General features: G+C 41.1%; 1 protein-coding gene across 1 annotated transcript in view; it reads left to right on the top strand.

Annotated features, from left to right (window-relative positions):
- LOC130681106 (uncharacterized) overlaps positions 1 to 24255 on the top strand; it is a gene marked incomplete at its 3' end in the record, with an annotated part of 204334 nt that overhangs the window by 83603 nt on the left and 96476 nt on the right. Inside the window, exons 6-7 of the mRNA XM_057493297.1 lie at positions 14024 to 14056; positions 16363 to 16474. Of these exons, the coding sequence (XP_057349280.1) occupies positions 14024 to 14056; positions 16363 to 16474 (145 nt within the window). The remainder of the gene's footprint in view (positions 1 to 14023; positions 14057 to 16362; positions 16475 to 24255) is intronic.

Consider the following 24255-nt stretch of genomic DNA (forward strand, 5'->3'; position numbering starts at 1 on the left):
GAACATCTATAGGCTTCTGTACCCAAGGTATCAACGGTATGTATGATTTAAATATGATTACAGCTCTTTGATTGATCGATCAAACATCTGTTTTTGAGGTTCTGCATCAGAAATGTGTCCAAACTCAAACCTTCCTATAAGTAGTTCTAGAGGCAAAAGCTTGCGTCCTGAAGCATTATCCAAATTAAAGTACGTCCTCAGAGGAGGCATTGGAGATACGGCTTTTAGATCCCAAATGTATAACAGATGACGTGATGACTATAAAACCTGTGTTCTGATTTTTCTTCTGGAAGTTTGAATGTACGTGTCCCAGAATCTGTGCTCAGATCCATTCCAATAAATCAGCTCACTGCCACCTTCTCCTTTACTCTTATCTGATGTTTACTTAGCTTGGGTTTTGGTTAGCTTGTCAGCTTTTATGTCTTAACAGAAATATGAACACGTACTCATATTCAGATGTAACAAAATTTCTGTGTGTTGTCATCTTGAAATGCACCATTGCTAATAACTCTGTCAAGTTCACATAGTTGATAGTCCTTACTGAGTCAAGAAAAAAGCTAGCAATTGAGCTTTGAGAATTCAGTAAACCTTTGGATTTAGCTGATATGCTTTGAGAAACTTCTCCCATTGTAGTTGTTTTTGTGCTTTAATCTCACTGTTCTAATTGTGAATGTAAACAGTCTGAGAGAAAGCTCTATTAGGGGTCAAAATGAAAGAAGGACAAATCGCTTTCATGTTCATTCAGTAGTCCTTATCAATAACAATAGTAAACAAAGAGGTTCCCGTATTTAGGTAGTCAAAAACAAAATTTTCTACTTAGGAATGTGGATAAAATTTTCTCTTTTTTGAAGATAACTCTGTGGTTGTGTTTATTTGAGTATGTATTCTTTGTGCTTTCCATGGTCATCATTATCTTCCTGACAAAAAGAGTCCCATCCCTGTTTATTCCTGTGTTGCACCTTATTGATTTGCTGTCCTTAGTATTTGTATGTATAGATTACAAACTCTCAATTCATCATAGTGTCTTGGGCTTATAGCTTTAATATTTTAAAGATAATCCTTGTTTGCAGCAGTGGGTGAGACGAGGAGTTATAAAGATGAGCTACTGGGTTGAAGCCAGCCATCTAAATGTTTATCTGTCTAGCTCATTGTGCACAGAGGTCAGGGTCAATGTTAAAAGAAAAAAAAATGATGTCTTCTCTGGTGAAAAAGGAGCTTAGTGCCTTCCAGAAATTCCTGTCAGGTACATAAAAACAGAATCAACTCAAGAAACGTGGGGAAAAAAAATCACAGGAATGTCTGTCCTTTTACAAATGATCTGTTTATGCTTTCGTGTTCTCTTGTTTGTATTCTTTGTATTTCATCTTATTTCTGAATCCTTGATATAAAAACAGCCACAATTAAAATAAAATATTAAAATTTTAGTGCATTTGTAACCTTTCTTTTCACTAGTAAACTCAAAGCAAAAATCCCCTATAACCAAAAAAGGAAAAGCAAAGTTCCCTTTATTGTACTTGAAAATAAATTACACAATTACAGTTTATTGCTTTGAAAAGTAAAGGAAATGCTAAATTCATTGGAAATAACATATGTAGCCACATTCTAAGTGTCATTTCTTACAGGGGCAGAAATTTAGTTATTATTGATGCCACATGAATCAGTAATTAAAATTTGGTTAAGGAAAACCCTCAGAATGCTTGTAACCAGGCTCATGTAATACTGCAGAGCGCCTTCTAACTGCACAGCTTACATTCGGGTTAATTGTGGCCCAGACGTTGCCTTAGCTGTTCTACTGTGAAGCTGACACCCACAGTAAGCATTTCATGGCTCAAGATCAAGTGTTACTTAATATTCACCATAGATTTAAAACTACTCAATACAGGTTAATTAAATGTTTCTGGAGTATAGTAAGCCTCATTGTCATAAAAAAGAATTTTCCTTTTATAATAGATAAATTTTAATGTAATTATTAATGTTGTTTTAATCCAAAAACATCGGTTAGTTAAGGCAAAAATTATAGAAATATTACTTAGGAGATATGTGTGCTTTTTAAAAAGAAAGAAAATCAGTGAAATGTTGGAAATAAAGATCGGACTGTGAAGAAGGTATAGAAAGACTTACTGCAGTTGTTGGACCTAAAGGCTGTACCTGGACGATTACACGCTGATAACAGAAAGGATGCCGAGGATTTTGCTAGGTGTGGAGTGAAAGATGCCTTTACTAAGAGTGAGGTAATGCCTTCACAGTAGAAATGAAGCGCTAGACTACATTTGTTTTGCTTGTGTTTCAACATTTTGGGAATTTTAAAACTGGAAAGAATATTAGACCCATTTAGTTGACAGAAGATGCATCTCAGGTTAAGTGGCATGTAAGAGTTCAGAGCCGTCATCCAATGGAGGGAGTATCAGTTAATACTTTTTTGACTTTACCCCAGCCCTGTGGACTTTGTCATTATTTTAAGAAGAGCTTATCTAAATATTTAGTAAGTTATTATTGTTTATTGGAGAAATGTGTGTGTTTGTGCAGCAGTAGTTGTGCAGCAGTAGATGTGTTGCTGTTTCCTCTGGGCTCCAGCAGTCCCCTCTTTTCAGGTCTAGATGGCATAACGCGTTTTCCACTCTTGTCAGCCTTAGGTGCTTCACCATCTATCTACTTGCTGTAATAATCTGTTTATTAGAGTCTCCTCATTTGCGTGGCCCCATCTGAGTGGTCACCTGTTTCTTTCTGGGATTTGGATTACTCCAGCCACAAGGCAGAACAATAAGAACCCAGGAAGGACATAGAAAGAAATCTTTGGGAAACAAGGCCTAAGTATAAAGTCTATTTTGAAGGAAAATGGAATTAAGCTAGCCTCGGAATTCTTTAAATTTGTATACCAGAAAATAGAGCAGCAAAGTTATAATATACTCAGAAGAAAGTGATACTATGGATTTCATATACAGGAAAAATACTCCGCAACTGTAAAACCTGAACATACATAAAGACTTGAAAAAATTTTTTCCTCAAGAGTACTTCTTAAGTAAACTACAAAAACTTTAACTATGGGAAATCTCAAGAGACTATGTACAAGATGAGGTTGTGAGCACTAAATATATGAAACTGTGGAATAAGGTTTAAGATATATTTCACTTATAAGGTGATAGAAAAAAATGTAAAAGTGATACACCTCACTATGCCTAAATGATTAAGTTAAAGGAAAATGTGAGAGAAAAAAAGACAGAAAGTAGAAAAAGTTCACTAATTACCTCATCCAAAGTATCTGGAAATAAATAGCTAACATTGGCAATGCAAAGCTAAGTAATAAAAATAATGCTATTTTCTAAAACCAGATGTAGCTAAGAGGTAAGAGACAAAGCAGTAGAGAAAATACAGTAATAATTTTCATGATATAGAATTAATAAAAGACTAATGGTTTTAAACTAAGATATTATCATAAAGATGCTACTACAACAAAATGCAAACTTTCCTAAATATCAGAAAATCTCCATAAAAGAAGAATTTAAGCAAACACACAGCTTAAAAATCAATACAATTTTTTAAAAGTAAATGTAACATGATGCAATATGAAACCATAATTGGAATAGCAAGTAAGTTTGAATGGGCTAAAATCAATGGGAAACTAATTTCACATTACTTTACAAAGAAAAATCTGACATGAAATATTCTCCTAAAACATAATTAAAATCTGTACAAGAAAACATACTTTAATGAATAAAAGAAATTCTGCAGCTGTACCAAAAAAAGTAAAAATAAAGTTAAGAAAAACAGTATTATATAATAATAAATAAATATTTAGAATATAAAAGAAGAAACAGAATCAAACAATAGTTAATTTCAGTTTTTTCACTCAGAGATCAACTGAAAAAATAATAGTACAGAACAAAATGACTTAATGCAGTGCTAACTGGTTCTTATATGCATATAATTTACTATGTATAGATTAATGTATTTGTGTATCTGTATATATCTTGTGTAAATATAAAATTTTATATACATAGTATATATAAATATACAATATGCATATTATATAAAACTTCTCTAAAATTGATGTTATAATTTCTTTTAGAGCACAATAAAAATTGATCATATATTAGATCAAAGATAAAATTTTAATATCTATCAAGAGAATATAGAAACTATACTGTGACCATAGATAAATAAAAATGACAGTAGTATAACCAGAAAATAAAATTTCATGCTAACTGTAAATTTTAATACTATGTTTTTTAATAAGTCATGGTTCATGGAGCAAATGTAAAATAATGTAATAGGAAATCTAAAAAATAATATAATGAATTTAAAAACACTGTATTTAAGAATTTATGGAATATCGCTAAAGGAACACGGGAGAAAATAAATAGTCCTCAATACCTAGAGCACTATACAGAAAATAATCATAATTATTTAACATTGATGTGAAAACATAGAAATGTAAAGAACAATTTTAAAATTATTAAAAATACTGAAACAGAGTTCAGTGGGTATGATGAAAGAAGTAAAGCAAGTCAGTTAAGGAGAGAATCAGTAGAGTGCTGTGTGTATTAGAGGAACAGAAAGAAAACGCATGAGACTGTGGCAGTGAACAGAAAGGAGATCAGAAAACAGGAGGTCTGAGAACTAATAGGAGGTGCAGACCATGCAGGGTCTTGCAGGTAATAAGAGTCAATTTGGCTGTTGTATTTAGAGTAGGTTTCAGGCAAATAGAAATGGAACCCACATCAAAAGTTTCTGCAGCAGTCCAGGGGAGAAATGGTGGCTTTTACCAATGTCGGTTGGCAAATGGAGATGGTGAGCCGCAGTTGACTTCCGGATACATTTGGAAATGGAGCCAATAGGGTTCGTTGTTGGAACCCGGATGAGAAAGGGGAAAGGGCAAAGGTGACGTCATTTGTCTGAACGTGTAGAATGGAGCTGTCAGTGACTGAGATGAAGAAAGTCAGAGAGAGAACTGTGGAAAGAGAGGCCTCCCGACCTCGTTGTGAAACAGCTTCATTTTGAGATGCCAGTTTTTTATCCAAGTGCAGATGTCAATTAGGTGATGAAATATGCGGGTCTCGAATTAAGCAGAGAGGCCTAATCTATACACAGAAACTAGGGAATTACTAGCCCACATGGAAAATGCAATAAGTAAGAGGGAAATAGTGTAAAGTACATACCTGTTGAGTTAAAAAAAAAAAATCACGTGGGGAAGGGATATATAACCATGTTTACTTGTATATGAACACAATTTTTTATAAATATACCTAATAAATCTACATATGGAAATCCATGTAACTGCCATTCATTTGATGAGATGGAACTGGGAATGTGTGAGGGCAGGGTTTGCAGATAGATAATGATTATATATCTTTTAATAATTTAACAGAAATTTAGACATGTGATTGCAGGTAATATTGTTTAAATAATTAAATACAAATTAAAGAAATGTATTTATATGAATATTTATATAAATATAAACATAATAAAATTGAATATGAATTAAAATACAAAGTATTACAACCAAAAATAATAAAATAAAGCATGCGGTGAACTACTACTTTTGTTATAAATCTATATTGATTTTATTTCCCTAAAATTGCTTTATATGTAGTAAATCAAGCATCATTTACTATAAATTCATAGTTTAAAGTCACTTCAAAAGCTTCTTGATTTATAATACATTTAATGAGATCACAGTAAGAGATATTTCGTAATGGTGTTTATTCAGCTCTTGATCATAAAAAAACCAAACTTTCTTTAAAAAAAAGAAATTTTCAACTCAGGTAAATGATTTTGGATGCAACTGAGTCCTTCTGCTCAAAATGTCATCAGAAATGTTTTTCTTTCCCCTGGCTCTGCTTTTGTTTTTTGTTTGTTTGTTTTTCTTGTCTCAGGTAAGCTCTTTCCTTTTTGTATGTACATATTGGTGAAATAGCGTCTAGCATCTTCAGGTTTCCATGGTTCTTATTGGCTGTGAACCCAAAAGGAATCTTTTCTATATAAATCTGGCAAATTTGCTAGAGAGGAGTCGAATACCTAACCCTGAGTCAGTGTTTGTGTTCAGAAATATAGTGTACTCTGATTCAAAACCTAGAATTCTGTGCAAAGGATTGAGAGTAGGCGAGCCACTGTTCCCCAACAAAATAAAATGCAAGACAAAAAAAGTTGATGATCGCTATTACTACCTTTTTATGATGCAATCTCTACAAGCACACATGCTAGTAAAGCGATAGAGATCATTCCTTGGTGGCAGAGTAGAATGTTCAGTTTTCAATTGCTCCCATTTTTTTTCAGACATCCATATATAAAATGAAAGAAATGATGAATTTTCTTTTGTCAAGGCCATCACATGCCTAGCTCATGATTTATTTTTTCTCTGCCAACCTAATAGATAGGAATAGAAGTTCATGAGCAAGGGAACTGTGACCACCATGAAATTTAAAAGTGATTATTCTGCGAAATCTGAATACTATGCATGGATGAGGTGCAGAGAACACAAACAGGGCTTTGTACAAAGAATGTATAGTAGGAAATCCTGGTTCAAGATTATTATACATAGAAATGGACATAAATAACTTTTCTGTTCTCCCTGGAAGAAAGATTTAACTACACGTTACCAATTTAAATGTGTTCACATAACCTTCTCAAGTGAAATGAAACTGCTTGAATTTCAAACAGCCAAAGGCAAATGCTTGTATTTGCAACAATCATAATAACAAAACATTTGCCAGTGAAGCCATACTTTAAAGGTAGACTCATATATTCCTTTTGTATTGGATACTGCTTCTTTAAGTAGCAGAAAACAGCTTTAGAGGATAATAGTTGTCTGTATTATCAGGAAATGACTGTCAATCTATCCCAGATCTGTTATTCTGTATTTTATCCCTTATAAGATAGTACTTTCAGTGAGAATTCTATTTATCTCAAGCCAGAGTGTCAAATCCCTCGTGGATAAGAAAGGAATGGTATCTGAGAAAGATATGGACAGATGGATAGATAGGAAAGGAAGGAAAAGGAAAAGGAAAGAAGGAAAAGGAGCTTGATGCCAGGAAATTTATGATATGGACTCCCTGTCAACCCGATAGTATTGGTCTTAGTTAATGTCTTAAAACAGTCAATTTAATGAAGGGATATTCATGCAATTGGAAGTAGAAAGAACAGAGTACTGCTCAGGAAATAAATAATATAAATGCCTACAAACATATCTCTTTGATCATATATTGATAAAGGAAATATATTTGGTGAATGCAAGAGAATACTTAATGACTGAAAGAAATCGGAGCTAGGAAATGTCACATAATTAACAAAAAGTATGATTATGGAGGATGTGGTAAGAGTTATTCTGTAGAAAAATGAGAATGGGCTTTGAAGTAAAAAACATGTTTAGAACCTTTATGCCACTTTACTATCTGCATTATTGGGGGACATTTACTAATCTGAATCTCTGTCTCCGAGACTGAAAATGGAATGAAAGGATACAAGAGGCTCCTTTAAGAGTTAAATATAATAATAAAATAAACAAAATGCTAAGCGCAGTGTCTGGGCATTGTATTCGCTTAATAAGAGTTTATTCTCTTCCCCTACAGAAAAAAAAAAAAAAACGAAACAAGCAAATAATATGAAGAGTATAGCAAATGGAAAAGCTTTCAAGTTTCAGTTTTTTAAATTATTATTATTATTTTTCTGAGGCACACATCTTAGTGTACAGCTCAATGAATTTTGACATATACATATACACTCATGTAATAATCATCCTCATCAAGATATCAGACATTCTAATTTTTATTCCTGCTTGACCTATTTCTCCTGTTTCTCTACCTGCCACCCTTATGGCAGCCAACAGTCTCTTCTCTGTGTCTATAAGTCTATTTCTGTTTTGATTTTTATATTCAACATATAAGGGGGATCCTATGGTATTTGTCTTTCTTTGTTTGATTTACTTCACTTAGCATGATAGCCTCCAGGAATGATACCCTCTAGGACTAATTGGTTGTCCCAAAAGGCAAGATTTCATTCTTATGACTGAATAGTATTCCATTGTACATATGTATCTAGTCTTTTTTAGCTATTCATATATCAATTGATGAACTTCTAAGTAATATTGGATACTGGTTCTAGTTTGAATAATCATTATTAGCAATGCCTTTTGTGACTTTATTCATTAAGAGAATTCTATATTAATTATCTGAACTATTACCACTTTTGGGGGGATTATAGAAATAGCTTTACTCTAGAAAACTGAAGATTTTGATCCTAGTTACAATTTTTTCAGCAATCAGTTTATTATTTTCTCTGGTCTTGGTTTCTTAGTGTATAAATTTAAAAAAAAATGTAACCCTTCTAGTTGTGAAATTCTGATGTTTTCTATAAGCAAGTCTTAAAGCTGACTTCTAAAATTAATTTTAGAGGGCTCTAAGTTCCTTCTACACTCTGTCACTATTATTTACACTAATTATAAAAAATTCTGGCCCAATAACTTAATAAACATGGTATTAAGCAAACTTTTCTTTCAGAGGTGTGAATCTTTTCACATATGACTATGAGTCAGTCCTCATGATTGGAGCTTGTGTAGAAGATACACTACAGAGATAAATATTTCAACTCTCTTTAACCCCTTAGCAAAATAAATGAGAGCAATAAAGTTCACCCCTTCAAGTCTTGCTTTGTTATCAAATATTCCCCAAATCATTAAGCCAATAAAAGTGATATAGTCTGTCAGGGGAAAAACAACAGCAAAAGTATTTTGTGGGTTTTTTCCCCTCAGGCATTTTAAGAAAACTTCAATTCTAGATGTATGAATGAAATTACTTCTAAAAATTACAAAATTCTACCAGCTCAGAAATATGTGGCTACCTTTAGCAAGAAGTTAGACCACTACCCTAAAAAAATAGTATTAAGCCATTTCATAGTTTTCTTCCCCTCACTATAAACTGAGTAGAAATGTTGACCTCTTCTCTCATGTTTAGTTCAATTCAATTAGATCCATATATGAAAAAAATAAAAGATTAGGTGGTTCCGGGAGTCAACACTTCCTCTCATCAAGTGTGAGGAGACATTGATTAAGAGCCTTCGTCACACTGTTTAGTGTACATATACACAATGGAATACTATTCAGCCATAAGAAAGAAACCAATCCCAACATTTTTGCAACAATGTAAATGGAGCTAGAGAGTATTATGCTCAGGAAATAAGTCAGGCAGAGAAAGACAAATACCAAATGATTCCCCTCATTTGTGGAGTATAACAATGAAGCAAAACTGAAGGAACAATATGAGTGTATATCAATAATACCTTAATAAAAAAAAGGAAAAAAGCCTATGATCATGTTAAGAGATTGGGTTTACATGGATCTACATCTAAAACAAATAAGCTACAGATGTTACCCAACCTGCTGTGACCATAAACGAGTGATCCTAAAGTGGAAAAAATCTATTTTAAGATCATTTGTTCGCCGCTCCTTTCATTCATTCACCCATTCATTCATTCATTCATTCATTCCAGTCCTCTTCAACTAGGCTGTTCCTTGAGTATAAAGATTCTGTTTGATGAATACTCTGCCGCTAATACCCAGATCAATCTGAGATACCCAGCAGATGGTCAGAACATGTTTTTTTTAATGCAGCATGGTAAACAACACCTCAGAATTTTGACCCCTTGCCTCTAAGGAATAGGGAAAAAAGTTCACTTTAACCTTTTGACTTCTTTTTGCCCTTCACCCAAAACTGGGTCACCTGGTGATATCTCATTGCTGATGCAGGGAAAGTGGCTTTGGGGGGCAGGTGGGAGGAGAAACTGAGTTCCTACCCTACCAGACTGTGTGCTCCGTTCCAGCCCTTGACAATGTATTCGGTCTCTGTAACTCTTAAATACTTGTGCCTCTGCGGCTTTCTTCATAAGCCTAAGATTCAGCTTTAAATAGACACTTTTTCCATGTGGCAAAAGTAAAAGAACTTAGGGTATTTTCGCCTAAAAATAGCAGCTTGCTCTTCATTAAGCGGCAGTCTACTGCCTGCTCCTGCGTTCAGTCCTTTCCCTGGCGACATGTAATATAACAAAGGAAGAGGCCGGTGGTCACAAGCCAGGACATTGCAGGGCTCATTAATTACTTGGAAAATGGTGCCTGGGTAGCAGCCAGAATCCCAAACAAAGAAGGGAAATAGCTCCTATTCTCCTATTGACAAGTTGATGGGTGAGGTAAGAATGAAAATCATCCGGATAAGAAAAGGGGGGAAGAAATCAAATGGAAGCAGTAGTTTTGTTCAAGACCAAATATGCCATTAAGACATCTTCCCAACTTCCAGGGTTTTGATTCATCTCGGTTGGGACCATGGAATATCACGATCTGCTCCTGGCCATGAGGTGAACTTGTTCTCTCTAATACAGGCACTGGGGACACCAGTTTAGGAGAAGCGTTGAGTGTGTGGGAGCCTGGGCCAGCGGTCATGGTGTGTATACAAATGGGTTACCCAGAGGCTTCCAAACTGATCTGGTCCTCAGGACACTATACTGTAAATATACAAAGTGTTAAATAAATACTCTTTCCCTAGGAAACAGAATCCATAACTTTGGCAAGGCTAGGAATCCTAAACCATCTTAGCAAATGTGTCATAATTAAATGGGAATAGTTTCAAGCAGGAGGAGTCCGTTAAGACAAATGTGGATTTCTTAATGTTGATCTTAACAGAGATGATTGAAGAAAAATACACTCAGTGGGTTCAACAAGTGATCTTGGTGTGATTTTTTTTTTTTTAGCAATGTTCACGAAACGTAACGTGTGACTTCGAATTCTGAGCTCTGCAAAATACATAGGGAGGTCTGATCATGAAGTACTGTGCTGAAATGAGGCCGTCAGTAATTCATTTCCCAGGTCTGCTTTAAACGGTTCCCAGGATTGAATGGCCACACTGTTCCTGGGCTATAAAGACTGTTGCATTAGGAAGAAAGGAAAATGAAGCGCGCACACACACACACACACGTACACTGTCGCCACTGCCACCACTGCCAACTTCCCAACTCCACTAGCACTACAAAACCCCTATAGAAAGAAGATTCTGTGGCTGTTTCATTGCCTATAAAAAATACAAAAAGAACTTATTTATTGAAAGAAATAGATACTTCTGGAGTTTGTAGGCAATCTCACGGGCAAGCCACGTCCTCTGGGAGGAGGTCACCAGAACTGCCCACTAACAGACAGATGTTTAACGTCCCCGACATGGGAAAGCAAAACGGAAATTCAAGTCGCCCTGTAGTCATGCCGGGAGAAGTGCGGCCCAGTCAGGATGCAGGCATTAAAGGAGAAATAAGTTTGGGGTGGGTTGGTTGACTTTGTTTGGGGTGGGGTGCATATGGAAGAGATGAGAAATAAAATGGCACTATTTCTAGGAAGAGACATAACTAAGTTAAGTAATGGGAGAGGAAGGAGGAAACATACTCAGTCTGCACGGTTGATGTCTGCTCAGCCCGGACAAGTTGAAGGCTAAGTTGTAAATTGGCTGAGCAGGTTCACGTGTAAAAGGAGCTGCCCTTTTCATTTTACTGAAACAAGTGAGTGAGGCTTTGAAACTCATGTGTGCCTGTGGAGTAAACCATCCAATAGTTCTTAAATAACCTCCGTGGTTGTGATGGAATGCTGGGTCTGAGATATAATCAAAAGGATCACTGGAGAAACAGACTAGGAATCCTAACTGTGACACGTGACCCTGGGACACACTTGGAAGAGCAGGAAAAATCAGATGCAGCGTAAAGGGTGTGCGTATAGAAACCATGCTGCGTGCTGCTCCGTAACGGTGCCCATCGGTCTAAGGTGGACAAGCTGAGCTGGTGAGGGGTCGGGGGGTGGGGGTGGAGGCAGAGGGATGCCCTGAACACCTCGGGGAGGCTAAAGGGAGAGGTGATGGCCCGAGGTCCTCATCCCGATGATACGCTGCCTGGCCCCGGTTCACGGCCCAAATCACCACTGAAAGGGGCCCATGTCAGCCCCCGTCTCCCCTTCCTCCTCCTTCTCCTCCTCTTCAAGCTTAAGGGCCTTCGCTGGCCTCTCCTCCCCGTCAGTTCTTTCAACGGGGTCCTGAAGCCGGTGTCGCTTCATGTGGGTATTTCGACTCTTTATCTTGTCAAACACCCTGCAGAGTCAGCAGAGGACACGGGTCAGAGCAGGGGGAAGGTGGGCTGAGGGCCACGGGGACAGAGGGCAGGCTGTGCGGGTGCATCCGGGGACAGGGCTGGTGCCCACCTCTCACACTCTCCACAGGGAAAAGCGCCTTGGCCCTGGACGCGCTCCGGAGGCTCAGGGGTCCGCTTGGGAGCAGCACTTGGGCTGGCGGTGATGACAGATTCTCCCCTGCCACTCTCCGTCTCTGTCTTCAACTCAGGGGATGGATGGTGGTTGGGTCTCTTCTTAGGGTTGCAAGTGGCCTGCAGAAGGCGCAGAAATGACATCAGGGTGCCGACCTTCCACCCTTCTGAGGGTGATGCTTTCCTCTGTAGGGGCCTCTTCCCCACCCCGACCTGGGTGGTCAGTAGGTCTTCAGACCAGCACTGAACTCCAGTGAGACACCCTTGCCCCAGAATCCCCTACCTTTGCTTCTGTTGGGTCTGCCTCGGCCAGCTTTCTTTTGACCCTCTTTTTCAGTCCTGGGGCCCGAGAAGAGGTAGTAAACCTGACCCTCTTTTTCCAGGTGTAGTAGTACTCTACACACTGGGCCACGGTCTTTGTCTGGACCTGGTGAAAGAAAACAGCAGCGGGCTTTGGGCACTGCCTCACACGCCCCCTCGCCGTGGGGCTACGCACTTTCTGAAAGCTCTCCTGGAATGTCTCTCCGCTTGGGCTTGGCACGCCCCTGGGCTACAAGAAGCACAGAAGCACAGAGTCCTGCTCAGGGTAAAGCCACCGTAGCCAGCACCGTCCAAGCTCTGCACGCTCTCTGAGCCCCAAGTCAATCCCGGGAGGCCTTCCATATGGGAAGATGTACACGAGGGCTCCCTACACAGGTGCTCACTGTGACGTCAGGCCTAATGGCTATGCATTTACCAGCTGGGACTCCCTGCAGCAGGACGCCCTCATCAGCAGGTACCACACAGCCTTTGCAACAGCCAGGCAGAGCCCTGCAGTGCAGAGGTAGGCGGCCCACGAGAGGAGGGGGGGGTTTTGAGGGCACAGTCCGATCCTTGGGCATTCAGACTCCAACATGTGCTCTTCCCCCACTAAGAATGGACCCCATTAATAATAACTTCTGTAAAAACAAAGCAGAACAGGAAAGTTTAATTGCTCTAGGAAAGCTATTTCTCAGGAAAATTAAATTGGCCATTTAAGATGTGGGGCTCACTTCAGAAAATACTTTCTCCATGTGAAATTTTTTCAGCTCTGTATATCTTCAAAGACTAGGAGACAGAGTAGTAAATCCTCTGCCTAAGAAATATCACTAAGTTAGAAGAAAAAAAAAGAACTTGGACTTCTGCTTCCAAACAAGATGGAGCAGCAGGAGCTACACTGAGCTTCCCACTGAAAACAATGAGAAGAAACGGTCAAAATGTCTGAAATGATGTTTGGTGAGACGCTAGGCAAGCCAAGAACAAGTCTTCCTGAGAGACAGAAAATAAGCCCCCACTGTCCCTACACACTACACCCTGAGAGAGTTTCCAGGCCATGGTCTGGGGAGAGGGGTCCGGGCAGAGCCTGGTGGGCTTCCTGATCTGAGATGGGAGGGGGGTCCTGGGAGAACAAGGCGGTGAGAGTTCACAGGACAAGGCAGGACAGGGAAGAGAGCTGCACAGACGAAACTTCCACAGATCTGGGGGGCGCTCCCCTCGAGCGTTCAGCAATGTGCTGACCAGCATGTGCATATGAGGTGACCCAAAACTGGGTAAAGAACCACCTGGAAGAAGTAGATGAAAAGGCACTTTCTTGAAAAAGTTCAGTGTACACCTATCATGTGAGCCACTCATTCCTTTCCTAAGTATTTACCACCCGCCCCACCACCAACACTACTTGGTCATGTAGAGATTTGAATGTGAATGTTCACAGCAGCTTTTTTTATAATTGCAGATACCTGGAAACCACGCAGATGTCCCTCAGTAGGTGAATGATTAAACGAACTGTGTTACATCCACACAATGGAATACTCCTCAGCAAGAAAAAGGGTCCACACAATAACATGGATGGACCTCAAAATAGTGATGCTGAGTGTAAGAAGCCACACAAGGCAGACAAGCAGTGCACATGCTGCAGGATAGATAGAAAACACTGGAAAATGCAAACTAACTTATAGTGACAGAAAGAAGATAAGGAGGTGATTAGGGACAGGGGTGGTAGGAAAAAGGGATTTATCACGGGGGCAGGAGGAACCTTTTGGGGGTGATAAATGTGTTTCTTATCTTGATCATCGTGATGGTTTTGCAGGTATAAACATCAAATCTTACATTTTGGTTACGTGCAGTTTTGTGTGTATCAAGTTAAAAGAACAAAAAACATCAGCAGACATTAAGTGTAGTATGTTCGCATCCTTTTCTAAATACATGTGTATGTGCACGTAAGATCTGTACGGGCAAATGCCTGAGGTGCCCAACCAAAGTCAGAGGTCATCATTCAGAAGTAAGACGACGGGGATGGGTGTGGAGGGCTTTGAGCACGTGATGGCATTTCTGTACTGTCTGCAGTTGTTCACATCAGTGGCTTTATAAACTACAAGCAGTTTACAGTGTGAACAGCGTGTCACCCAGATAGGCCCTCCAGCTCTAGCTCGGCTCAGCAGTGTGAGATGAGGCCTTGTCTACACCAGCCCACCCACGTACACCTTACCATCTGGTGTATCAAGGAAAAGTTGTTCTTATGAGCCTGGAATGCCTTATTAAACAGCTCCTTCTCTGTGGGGGTCCAGACGTCTGAACCTATCGGAGCAACAGGAGGGAGAAGGACAGTTCTGCGGCCGCAGCCGTGGCTGAAATGCAGCCTGCCCTTTTTAAAGCTGTCATTACCAAGTACCAATGATGTGCCAAGAATTCTGTTTTATCTCATACAATCCTTAGAAAAACCTTAGCAGGTTGGGATCAGTACTATCCCCACTTTACAGATGCAATAACAAGGCTTCCATTGCTTAACAGACTTGCCAACGGGAGACAGGGACCCCCAGTTGCCTGACTCCCAGGCTGGGGTGCTCAACCACTGCATCTGAGCCCGCCTTCACCTCTCCCTGGCCAGGGGATCCCTTTCCTGGCTGGGCACAGACGGTGAGGGAACCCCTGGAAGGGGGAAGGGAGGACCCAGCCAGGAGAGAGAGGCACCCCCTGAGGTCCCCTGGAGAGGAAAGGCCCTTCTGGAAAGGCAGGAGAAGGAGGGCCCCAAGAGCACGCCCAGGGGCACAAGCAGAGCCTGCCGCCGAGACCGACTGGCTCCCGGGCACTAGCCGGGCACACCCACCCCCGCAGCCTCGCTCCAGTACCTGCGTAGTGATAGTTGGCGAGAGGGTGAGTCGGCGGCTTCTGGGGTCCGCTCAGTAGGAGGGTCTCTAGGGCCACCTGGAGTAGGAAGGAAAGCAGGCTACTTTCTGAGGGAGGGAAGGTGAGGTGGAGTCCTGCCTTCATCCCTTCATTCATTTGAAAAGCACTGACAGGCCCCCCTAAAGCCTCCCACGCTCCACGGCTACTCAGCGCGTGGTTGGGCCGTGGAGTGGCCGTGGCCTGTGAACTGCAGTGGACATGCCGGCTCCGTCACTACGCATACTGCTGAGTGCAGCTGGGGTTTTTCTCAGTAGGGTTTTCTCGATGAAGGAAGCAGTGTGCGGATTTATTCCGGCACCAGCTCCTTCCTTCGTCAAGGACTGGCATTTGGAGGAGCCCTGCCTGTGCCACGCCCCATTGTATTTTCTTCATAGCACTAACCACTAACAATTTTTGAAAACAGATTTCCCTTTATCTGTCCTAAAATTAAAATGTAAGCCCCACAGAGAAGGATTTTGTCTCGCTCACCAGTGTAAACCCAATCGGGACTGGCCGTTGAACCTGCAGGGCCCAGCACAGAATGAAAACGCAGGCCCCTTTTAGAAAATTTGTTAATTTCAAAAATGGTGGAGGCAGAGCATTAGACCGAGGGGGGCCCCAAAGCCAGCCATGCCCCAGGGCCACGACACTCATGAGGGCCAACAAACATGTGCTGGTTCCTTGGCTGAGCACCTACTCTGCGCCGCCCACTGCCTTGCAACCTGAGGAAAAGTACAGTTGCCAACACTGACTCCTGGGGCCCTAACTCAGGTGACTTGACCTCCCTTCCCACTACTCAGAGTGGGACTTTTTATTTTCTAAACTTCAGGATGGTCAAGCGGGTCCTCGGAGGAAGCAGATATTTTTGTTGCATCAGGGGTTTTCGTACATGAGTTTTTAATTAAAAAGATAAAGCTCCATCAATAAACCAGATCAGTGCAGGACCTGAGTCAGTCTACTCGGCTCCACTCCCCGTGCCCCTGCGATCTCGGAGGAACCTGGTGCTCTGCTGCTGCTCCAGGTAAATAACTGACTAACTGAGCCCCATCTGCACACTTGCCCTACAACTTACAAGGACATCAACCCCACAGCCACTGGGGAAAAGGATGGGTGGCCTTTCTCAGTTTTCATGAGCCGCAAAGCCCACAGATGGCACGTTACATGCACCAGATCCCCAGCCTCAGCAGGGCAGGGTCTTCCCAGGGACCCACCAATCCCGCCCCTGCCTGTAGCTCACCGGTACGTCACCCTGGGCTTCGTGCAGGCAGTGCAGAGCGAGCTCCAGGTTGGTACCCCCTCCTGGCATCGTGCTGGAGCAGGCCAAGTTGCAGAGTTCAGTCACTGTTCCCAGCAAACGTCCCCAGCCAAGCGTGAGAGATGGGAGACACAGGGAGTCAGTGAATGCCAGGGAGGTCATGTCCCCAAAAGCACAGGGAGGGGCTCCTTGTCCCTGTCTCCCTCACAGGTCCCTGAAAAGCAGGTGAAGGGAAGGACAGGGGGGAAGGGCAGAAACCCTGCTCCTGGCACCTGCTCAGGATAGCCTATCTGGTTACTGCATGAGGAGAATGAGGGGCGGGAGGAGAAGTCCTTGTCCCACAGCCTGCTACCAAAACCAGGGATACTGCTTCTTGGTCCAGGTGAGACCTGGGAGGACGAACTCCTTGGAGATGAGGGAAGGGGGGTTACCCTGGGGAATTTGGCCCCCATGTCTCAGCCACCTCTATCCTGTGTTTCTGGATTGATCGTAATATCGTCCCATGGCTTCCAGACGAGAGAAGCTCCATCTTCACCGGTCTCAGCAGGAGGGCGCTCCAGGAGCTCCGGGATCTCAGCCTGAAACTCGCCTCCAATCCTGATGTGTCTGAAATGAGGCCACACACGAGACATACACATGTGACTAAATTCGGAAATAAGACGGAGATGTGTGACGTGCCCTGCTCTCAGGCCACAACCCTGCTCTGTGGAAACCTGTCATCTCGCAGATGCATCTGCTGAGTATTCGTCACCCCGACAGACATGGACAAGTGTTCTAGATACCGTCCAGCTACACTCTCTTCCTCCAATTTTCTTTACCACCAGGCTTCTCCCTCAGGGGCCCCTCTAGGGGTCCAGGACAGGGGAGGTGTATGCTGATGCCTGGCATGCTTCTACACCCATGGCCACATCCCCCTAGTCCCATTCCATGGATACTCAAGCCTCACATGTGCCATCACCAGTCCTACCTATATCCCCAGGGTCCTGGGCATTTGTCCCCGTGGGCCCAACTATGGGATGCCCAGAAAGAAGGAACATTGGAGGAACTTCCCACATACACCCAGAGAAATCTACCACTTCTCTCCCAGAGAGAAGCTAACACCCCTGTGAGGAAGGAGCTCTGGGGGAACACAAGGAGGGTAAGAATATCCCCACTTTGGTAGGACCCCCAGGTTCTAAGTCTGTTCCAACTCACGGTTCAGTGCTGAGCTCCGTGTCATCCTCGAATGCGCAGATGCCAGAAGCGTCATTCACTAGATCTAGAAAACACGCAACAGAAAGCTTCAAGAACACGGACTGGAAGGGATGCAGGGGCCCCTTCTGCCTGCCTTTGTAGAGCAGCTGAAAGCAGGGTTTCGAAGCTCGCAAGGTCGGGAGCTCCCTCAGAACCCTAACAGTAGAACTACCATATGATCCAGCAACCCCCAGTGTGGGAATTGACCCAGAAGGACAGAAATCGGGGTCTCAAAGAGACACCTGCACTCCCATGGTCACTGCAACGTGATTCACAATAGCTAAGATGTGGAAACTCCCAAGATGCCCATCAACATATGAATGGGTAAAGAATATGTGGTTTATACATACAATGAATCCTATTTAGCATTGAAAAAAGGACATTTTGCAATATGCAACAACATGGATGAACCCTTGAGAACATTAAATGAAATAAGCCAGTCACAGAAAGAGAAATACTGCATGAATGCACTTAACATGTAGTATCTAAAACAGTCAAATCCATATAAAAAGAGAGGAATGGTGATGTCCAGGTTTAGGGTTGTGGGAAATGGGGTGTTACTAACCAAGGAATGTAAAGTCTCAGTTAAGCAAGATGAATAAACTCTAGAGATCTGCTGTATGGCACTGCCAACAATACTATATTGAACACTTAAAAGATTCGTTAGAGGGTAGGTCTTATGTTCACTCTTCTTGTCACAACAATAATTGTTAAAAAGATCATGTGGAAGAGGACTAGGACTTCTGAAAATACAAAGAGTAAAGAATTAAAAAAAATGCAGAGAGAAAAATAAATGAATGAAGGAAAACGAAGAGCCACAGAGAAATGTGGGGCATCAATAAGTGCAGCAACACGTGTAATGGGAATGCAAGGAGGAGTGGAGAAAGGAACAGAAAAATATTTAAAGTATTTAATGGCAGAAAATGTGCAAAATGTGACCAAAAAACAGTACATACATCCAAGAAACTCTATAAACTCCAAGTAGCATAAACATAAAGAGCTCTCCATCTGGGCACATCATAGGCAAAATACTGAAAGCCAAAGATAAAGAGCTTGAAAACAAAAAGAGAAAAATAACGTGATATACATGTACACTCCAGTAAGATTAACAGCTGACTTCTCATCAGACATGACAGCAGTTGGAAGGCAGTGGGACAACATGATCTCATTGCTGGAAGTAAAAACTCAACCAAGAATCTTATATCCAGCAAATTACCTTTCAAAAATGAAGGTGGAAAAAGACATCCTTAGGTAAATAAAAACTGAGGAAACTTGTTGCTAGCACACATATCTTACAAGGAACATTAAAGGGAGAGAATTATTCAGCCATGAAAGGAAATGAAGTTCTGATATACACAACATGGGTGAAACCCTAAGTTTTCATGCTAACTGGAAGAAAACACAAAGAAGCACACATTGTATGATTCCCACTTATATGAAATGTCTAGAAGAGCCGAGCCTACAGGACAGAAAGTAGATTTGTGGTTACCTACAGCTGGGGACAGGGTCGAGAGGGTGGGGACAAGAGTGACTACTGAGTACAGGGCTCCCTTGGACATGATGAAAATATCCAAAAATTGATGGTAGCAACGGTTGCACACACAGCTCAGTGAAATACCAACTAACAATGTATAGTTTATTTTAAGGGGATGAATTGTATGACATGTGAATTACACATCCACAATGAAAATAAATACTACAGGAAGTTCTTCAGACTGAAAGAGAATATGACATGAGATGGTAATCTGAATCCAAACAAAGAAACAAAAAACACTGCTAAAGGTACTTATATATGTAATTATAAACCTCAGTCTAAATGCATACTTTTTCTCTTTTCTTAATTGAACTAAAAAGTAATTGCATAAAACACTACTGTTACAGGCCTGTAATTTATAAACGTATATATGACAACAAGAGCACAAGAAAGGGGAGATGCATTGGAGTAAAGAAATAGCACTGCATACAGTAACTCAAATCCACAGGAATAAATGAAGAGATGAGAAATGGGAACTAAAAATGTTATATAACAAACTGTGTAAATAATGCTTGCATCCCCTGATTCTCTCAGTTTTTGTTACATAAAACAAAATTGTATAATATAAGAATTGATGTTTTGCTGGGTTTATATACACACACACTCACATAAACATACATATATAAAGTACATATATGAATAATAAGAGCAAGAGGGTTCGGAGAAATAGAGCTGTATAGTAGTAATGTTTCCGTATTTCACTGTAAGTGACGGGAGGGACAGGGTGGAAGGCAGAAACCCTACTCCTGGGACCTGCTCAGGATGACCTGGATGGTTACTTCAAGAGAAGAATGGGGGGCAGGAGGAGAAGTCCCGGTCCCACAGCCTGCTACCCCACCCAAGGATACTGCTTCTTGGTCCAGGTGAGAACTGGGAGGAGGAACTCCTTGGAGATGAGGGAAGGGGGGGTACCCTTGGGAATTTGGCCCCCATGTCTCAGCCACCTCTATCCTGTGTTTCTGGATTGCTCATCACATCGTCCCATGGCTTCCAGACCAGAGTAGCTCCATGTTCACTGGTCTCGGCCGGAGGGCGCTCCTGGAGCTCCGGGATCTCGGCTTGAAACTTCTTTCCTCTCCTGATGCGTCTGAAATGAGGCCACACACGAAACATACACATGTGACTAAATTGGGAAATAAGGCGGAGATGTGTGACGTGCCCAGCTCTCAGGCCACAACCCTGCTCTGTGGAAACGTCTGTCATCTCCCAGTTGCATCTGCTGAGTATTCGTCACCCCGGACAGACATGGCCAAGTGTTCTAGATACCGTCCAGCTCCACTCCCTTCCTCCAATTTTCTTTACCACCAGGCTTCTCCCTCAGGGGCCCCTCTAGGGGTCCAGGACAGGGGAGGTGTATGCTGATGCCTGGCATGCTTCTACACCCATGGCCACATCCCTCTAGTCACATTCCATGGATACTCAAGCCTCACATGTGCCTTCACCAGTTCTACCTATATCCCCAGGGTCCTGGGCATTTGTCCCCGTGGGCCCAACTATGGGATGCCCAGACAGAATGAATATTGGAGGAACATCCCACATACACCCAGAGAAATCTACCACTTCTCTCCCAGAGAGAAGCTAACGACCCTGTGAGGAAGGAGCTCTGAGGGCACACAAGGAGGGTAAGAATATCCCCACTTTGGTAGGACCCCCAGGTTCTAAGTCTGTTCAAACTCACATTCGAATGTGGGGCTTGGTGTCATCCGTCATAACATGGTTGCCAGAAGAGTCATCCAGTTGATCTAGAAAACACGCAACAGAAAGCTTCAAGAACACTGACTGGAAGGGATGCAGGGGCCCCTTCTACCTGCTTTTGTAGATCTGCTGAAAGCAGGGTTTCCAAGCTGCAAGGACGGGAGCTCCCTCAGAACACTAACAACAGAACTACCGTTTGATCCAGCAACCCCACTTGTGGGTATTGACCCAAAAGGACTAAAATCGGGCTCTGAACAAGAAACCTGCACTCCCATGTTCACTGCAACGTGATTCACAATAGCTAAGATGTGGAAACAACCAAGATGCCCATCGACATATGAATGGGTAAAGAATATGTGGTTTATACATACAATGGAATCCTATTTAGCCTTGAAAAAAGGGAATTTTGCAATATGCAACAACACGGATGAACCCCTTGAGAACATTAAATGAAATAAGCCAGTCACAGAAAGAGAAATACTGCATGAATACACTTAACATGTAGTATCTAAAGTAGTCAAATCCATATAACCAAAGGGTGGAATGATGTTGGCCAGGGTTAGGGTCGTGGGAAATGGGGAATTACTAAACAAGGTGTATAAAGTCTCAGTTAAGGAAGATGAATAAACTCTAGAGATCTGCTCTGCGGCACTGCCAACAATACTATATTGAACACTTGAAACATCTGTTAGACATTAGGTCTTACGTTAACTCTTCTAGCCACAACAAAAATTGTTAAAAAGATCATGTGGAAGAGGACTAGGAGTTCTAGAAAGACAAATTGTAAATCAACAAAGTAATAGGTAAAAATTATTTTTAAAGCAGTTAAAGTCTCCAGAAGTTATCCTGAAGGTATACAGCATTTTAAGAAATGTTCATTCAGGACAACTGAGTAAATGTCAGTAGGAATAGTGAGTTTGTGGCATCTGAGCCATGACTTGTTCCCTTACCTACCAACCCCATGCACTGTGTATCAGAACCTCTACTTGGAGGGCGCTACTCCAGGGAGGTGTAGCCGGGGACACAGGGGGTCCCTCTCCTCCCAGCTCTCATGCCTAAAGAGCTGAAGGAAGGTAAAATGAAAAATGCTCAACAAAGAGAGAAAACTATTAAGAGGTAGAAATTGTTTTTTTAAAGAAACATGGAAATCTTGGAGTTAAGATCCATGACCAAAATGCAGATTGGAGCTGGCGGAGGTAACCAGCAGCCAACTTAAAGCGAGATCCATGGAAATTATGGATTTTGAAGAACAGAGAGAAAAATAAATGAATGAAGGAAAACGAAGAGCCACAGAGTAATGTGGGGCATCAATAAGTGCAGCAACACGTGTAATGGGAATACAAGGAGGAGTGGAGAAAGGAACAGAAAAATATTTAAAGTATTTAATAGCAGAAAATGCCCAAAATGTGACCAAAAAACAATACATACATCCAAGAAACTCTATAAATTCCAAGTAGCATAAACACAAAGGGCTCTCCATCTGGGCACATCGTAGGCAAAATACTGAAAGCCAAAGATAAAGATTTTGAAGGCAAAAAGAGAAAAATAACATGATATACATGTACACTCCAGTAAGATTAACAGATGACTTCTCATCGGACATGATACCAGTTGGAAGGCAGTGGGGACAACATGTTCTCATTGCTGGAAGTAAAAACTCAACCAAGAATCTTATATCCAGCAAATTACCTTTCACAAATTAAGGTGAAGACAGACATCCTTAGGTAAATAAAAACTGAGGAAACTTGTTGTTAGCAGACATGTCTTACAAGGAACATTAAAGGGAGAGAACTATTCAGCCATGAAAAGATATGAAGTTCTGATATACACAACATGGGTGAAACCCTAAGTTCTCATGCTAACTGGAAGAAAACACAAGGAATCACACATTGTATGATTCTCACTAATAGGAAATGTCCAGAAGAGCCGAGCCTACAGGACAGAAAGTAGATTCGTGGTTACCTACGGCTGGGGACAGGGCTCCCTTGGGACATGATGAAAATATCCGAAAATTGATGGTAGCAATGGTGGCACAGCTCTGTGAATATACCAACCACCACCCTATTGTGTATTTTAAAGGGATGAATTGTATGACATGTGAATTACACCTCCACAATGTAAATAAATACTACAGGAAGTTCTTCAGACTGAAAAAGGAAATGACATGAGATAGTAATCTGAATCCAAACAAAAAACACTGGTAAATGTACTTCTATAGGTAATTATAAAAGTCAGTATAATTGCATATTTTTTCTCTTTTCTTAATTGACTTATAAAGTAATTGCATAAAACACTACTGTTATAGGCCTGTAATTTATAAACATACATACGACAACAACAGCACAACAAAGCGGAGACGCATTGGAGTAAAGAAATAACACTCCATACAGTAACTCAAATCCACAGGAATAAATGAAGAGATGAGAAATGGTAACTAAAAATGTTATATAACAAACTGTATAAAGAATGCTTGCTTTCTTTTATTCTCTCAGTTTTGGTTCCATAATACAAATTCGTATACTGTAAGAATTAATGTATTGCTGGGTTTATACACCCACACACATACATACATAATGTACATATATAAATAATAAAAGCCAAATGGTTAGGAGAGATTGAGCTCCATAGGAGTAGTGTCTCTGTATTTCACTGTAAGTTATTATACATCTGAAGAGATTCTGATGACATTAAGATGTAATTTTACATTGTAGAGGAACCACTAAGGAAGGATTAAGAAAAACATGAAAAGCTAAAGGAGTTAAAATGTTACAATAGAAAATACTTAATACATAAGTAAGCCAGAATAGACGAACATAAGGAGGAAAAGGCAAGGTACATTCAGAAAAGGAAATGCATAAAGGCAAATGTAAACCTCCCTATATCACTGTAACATTAAATGACACCAGACTGAATAAACCAATCAAAATGCAGAGTTTGTCACATTAGATAAAAAAATGTACGATCCAACTAATATTATCTATAGGAAACATGGTTTATTTTAAAAAAACACAAGCAGTTTGAAAATACAAGGTCAGAAAATATATACCAAGTAAACAACCTTAAAAGAGGCAGAATGGTACTGTTA

This window comes from Manis pentadactyla, chromosome 15 (genome assembly GCF_030020395.1).
Source record: "Manis pentadactyla isolate mManPen7 chromosome 15, mManPen7.hap1, whole genome shotgun sequence".
NCBI lineage: Eukaryota > Metazoa > Chordata > Mammalia > Pholidota > Manidae > Manis > Manis pentadactyla.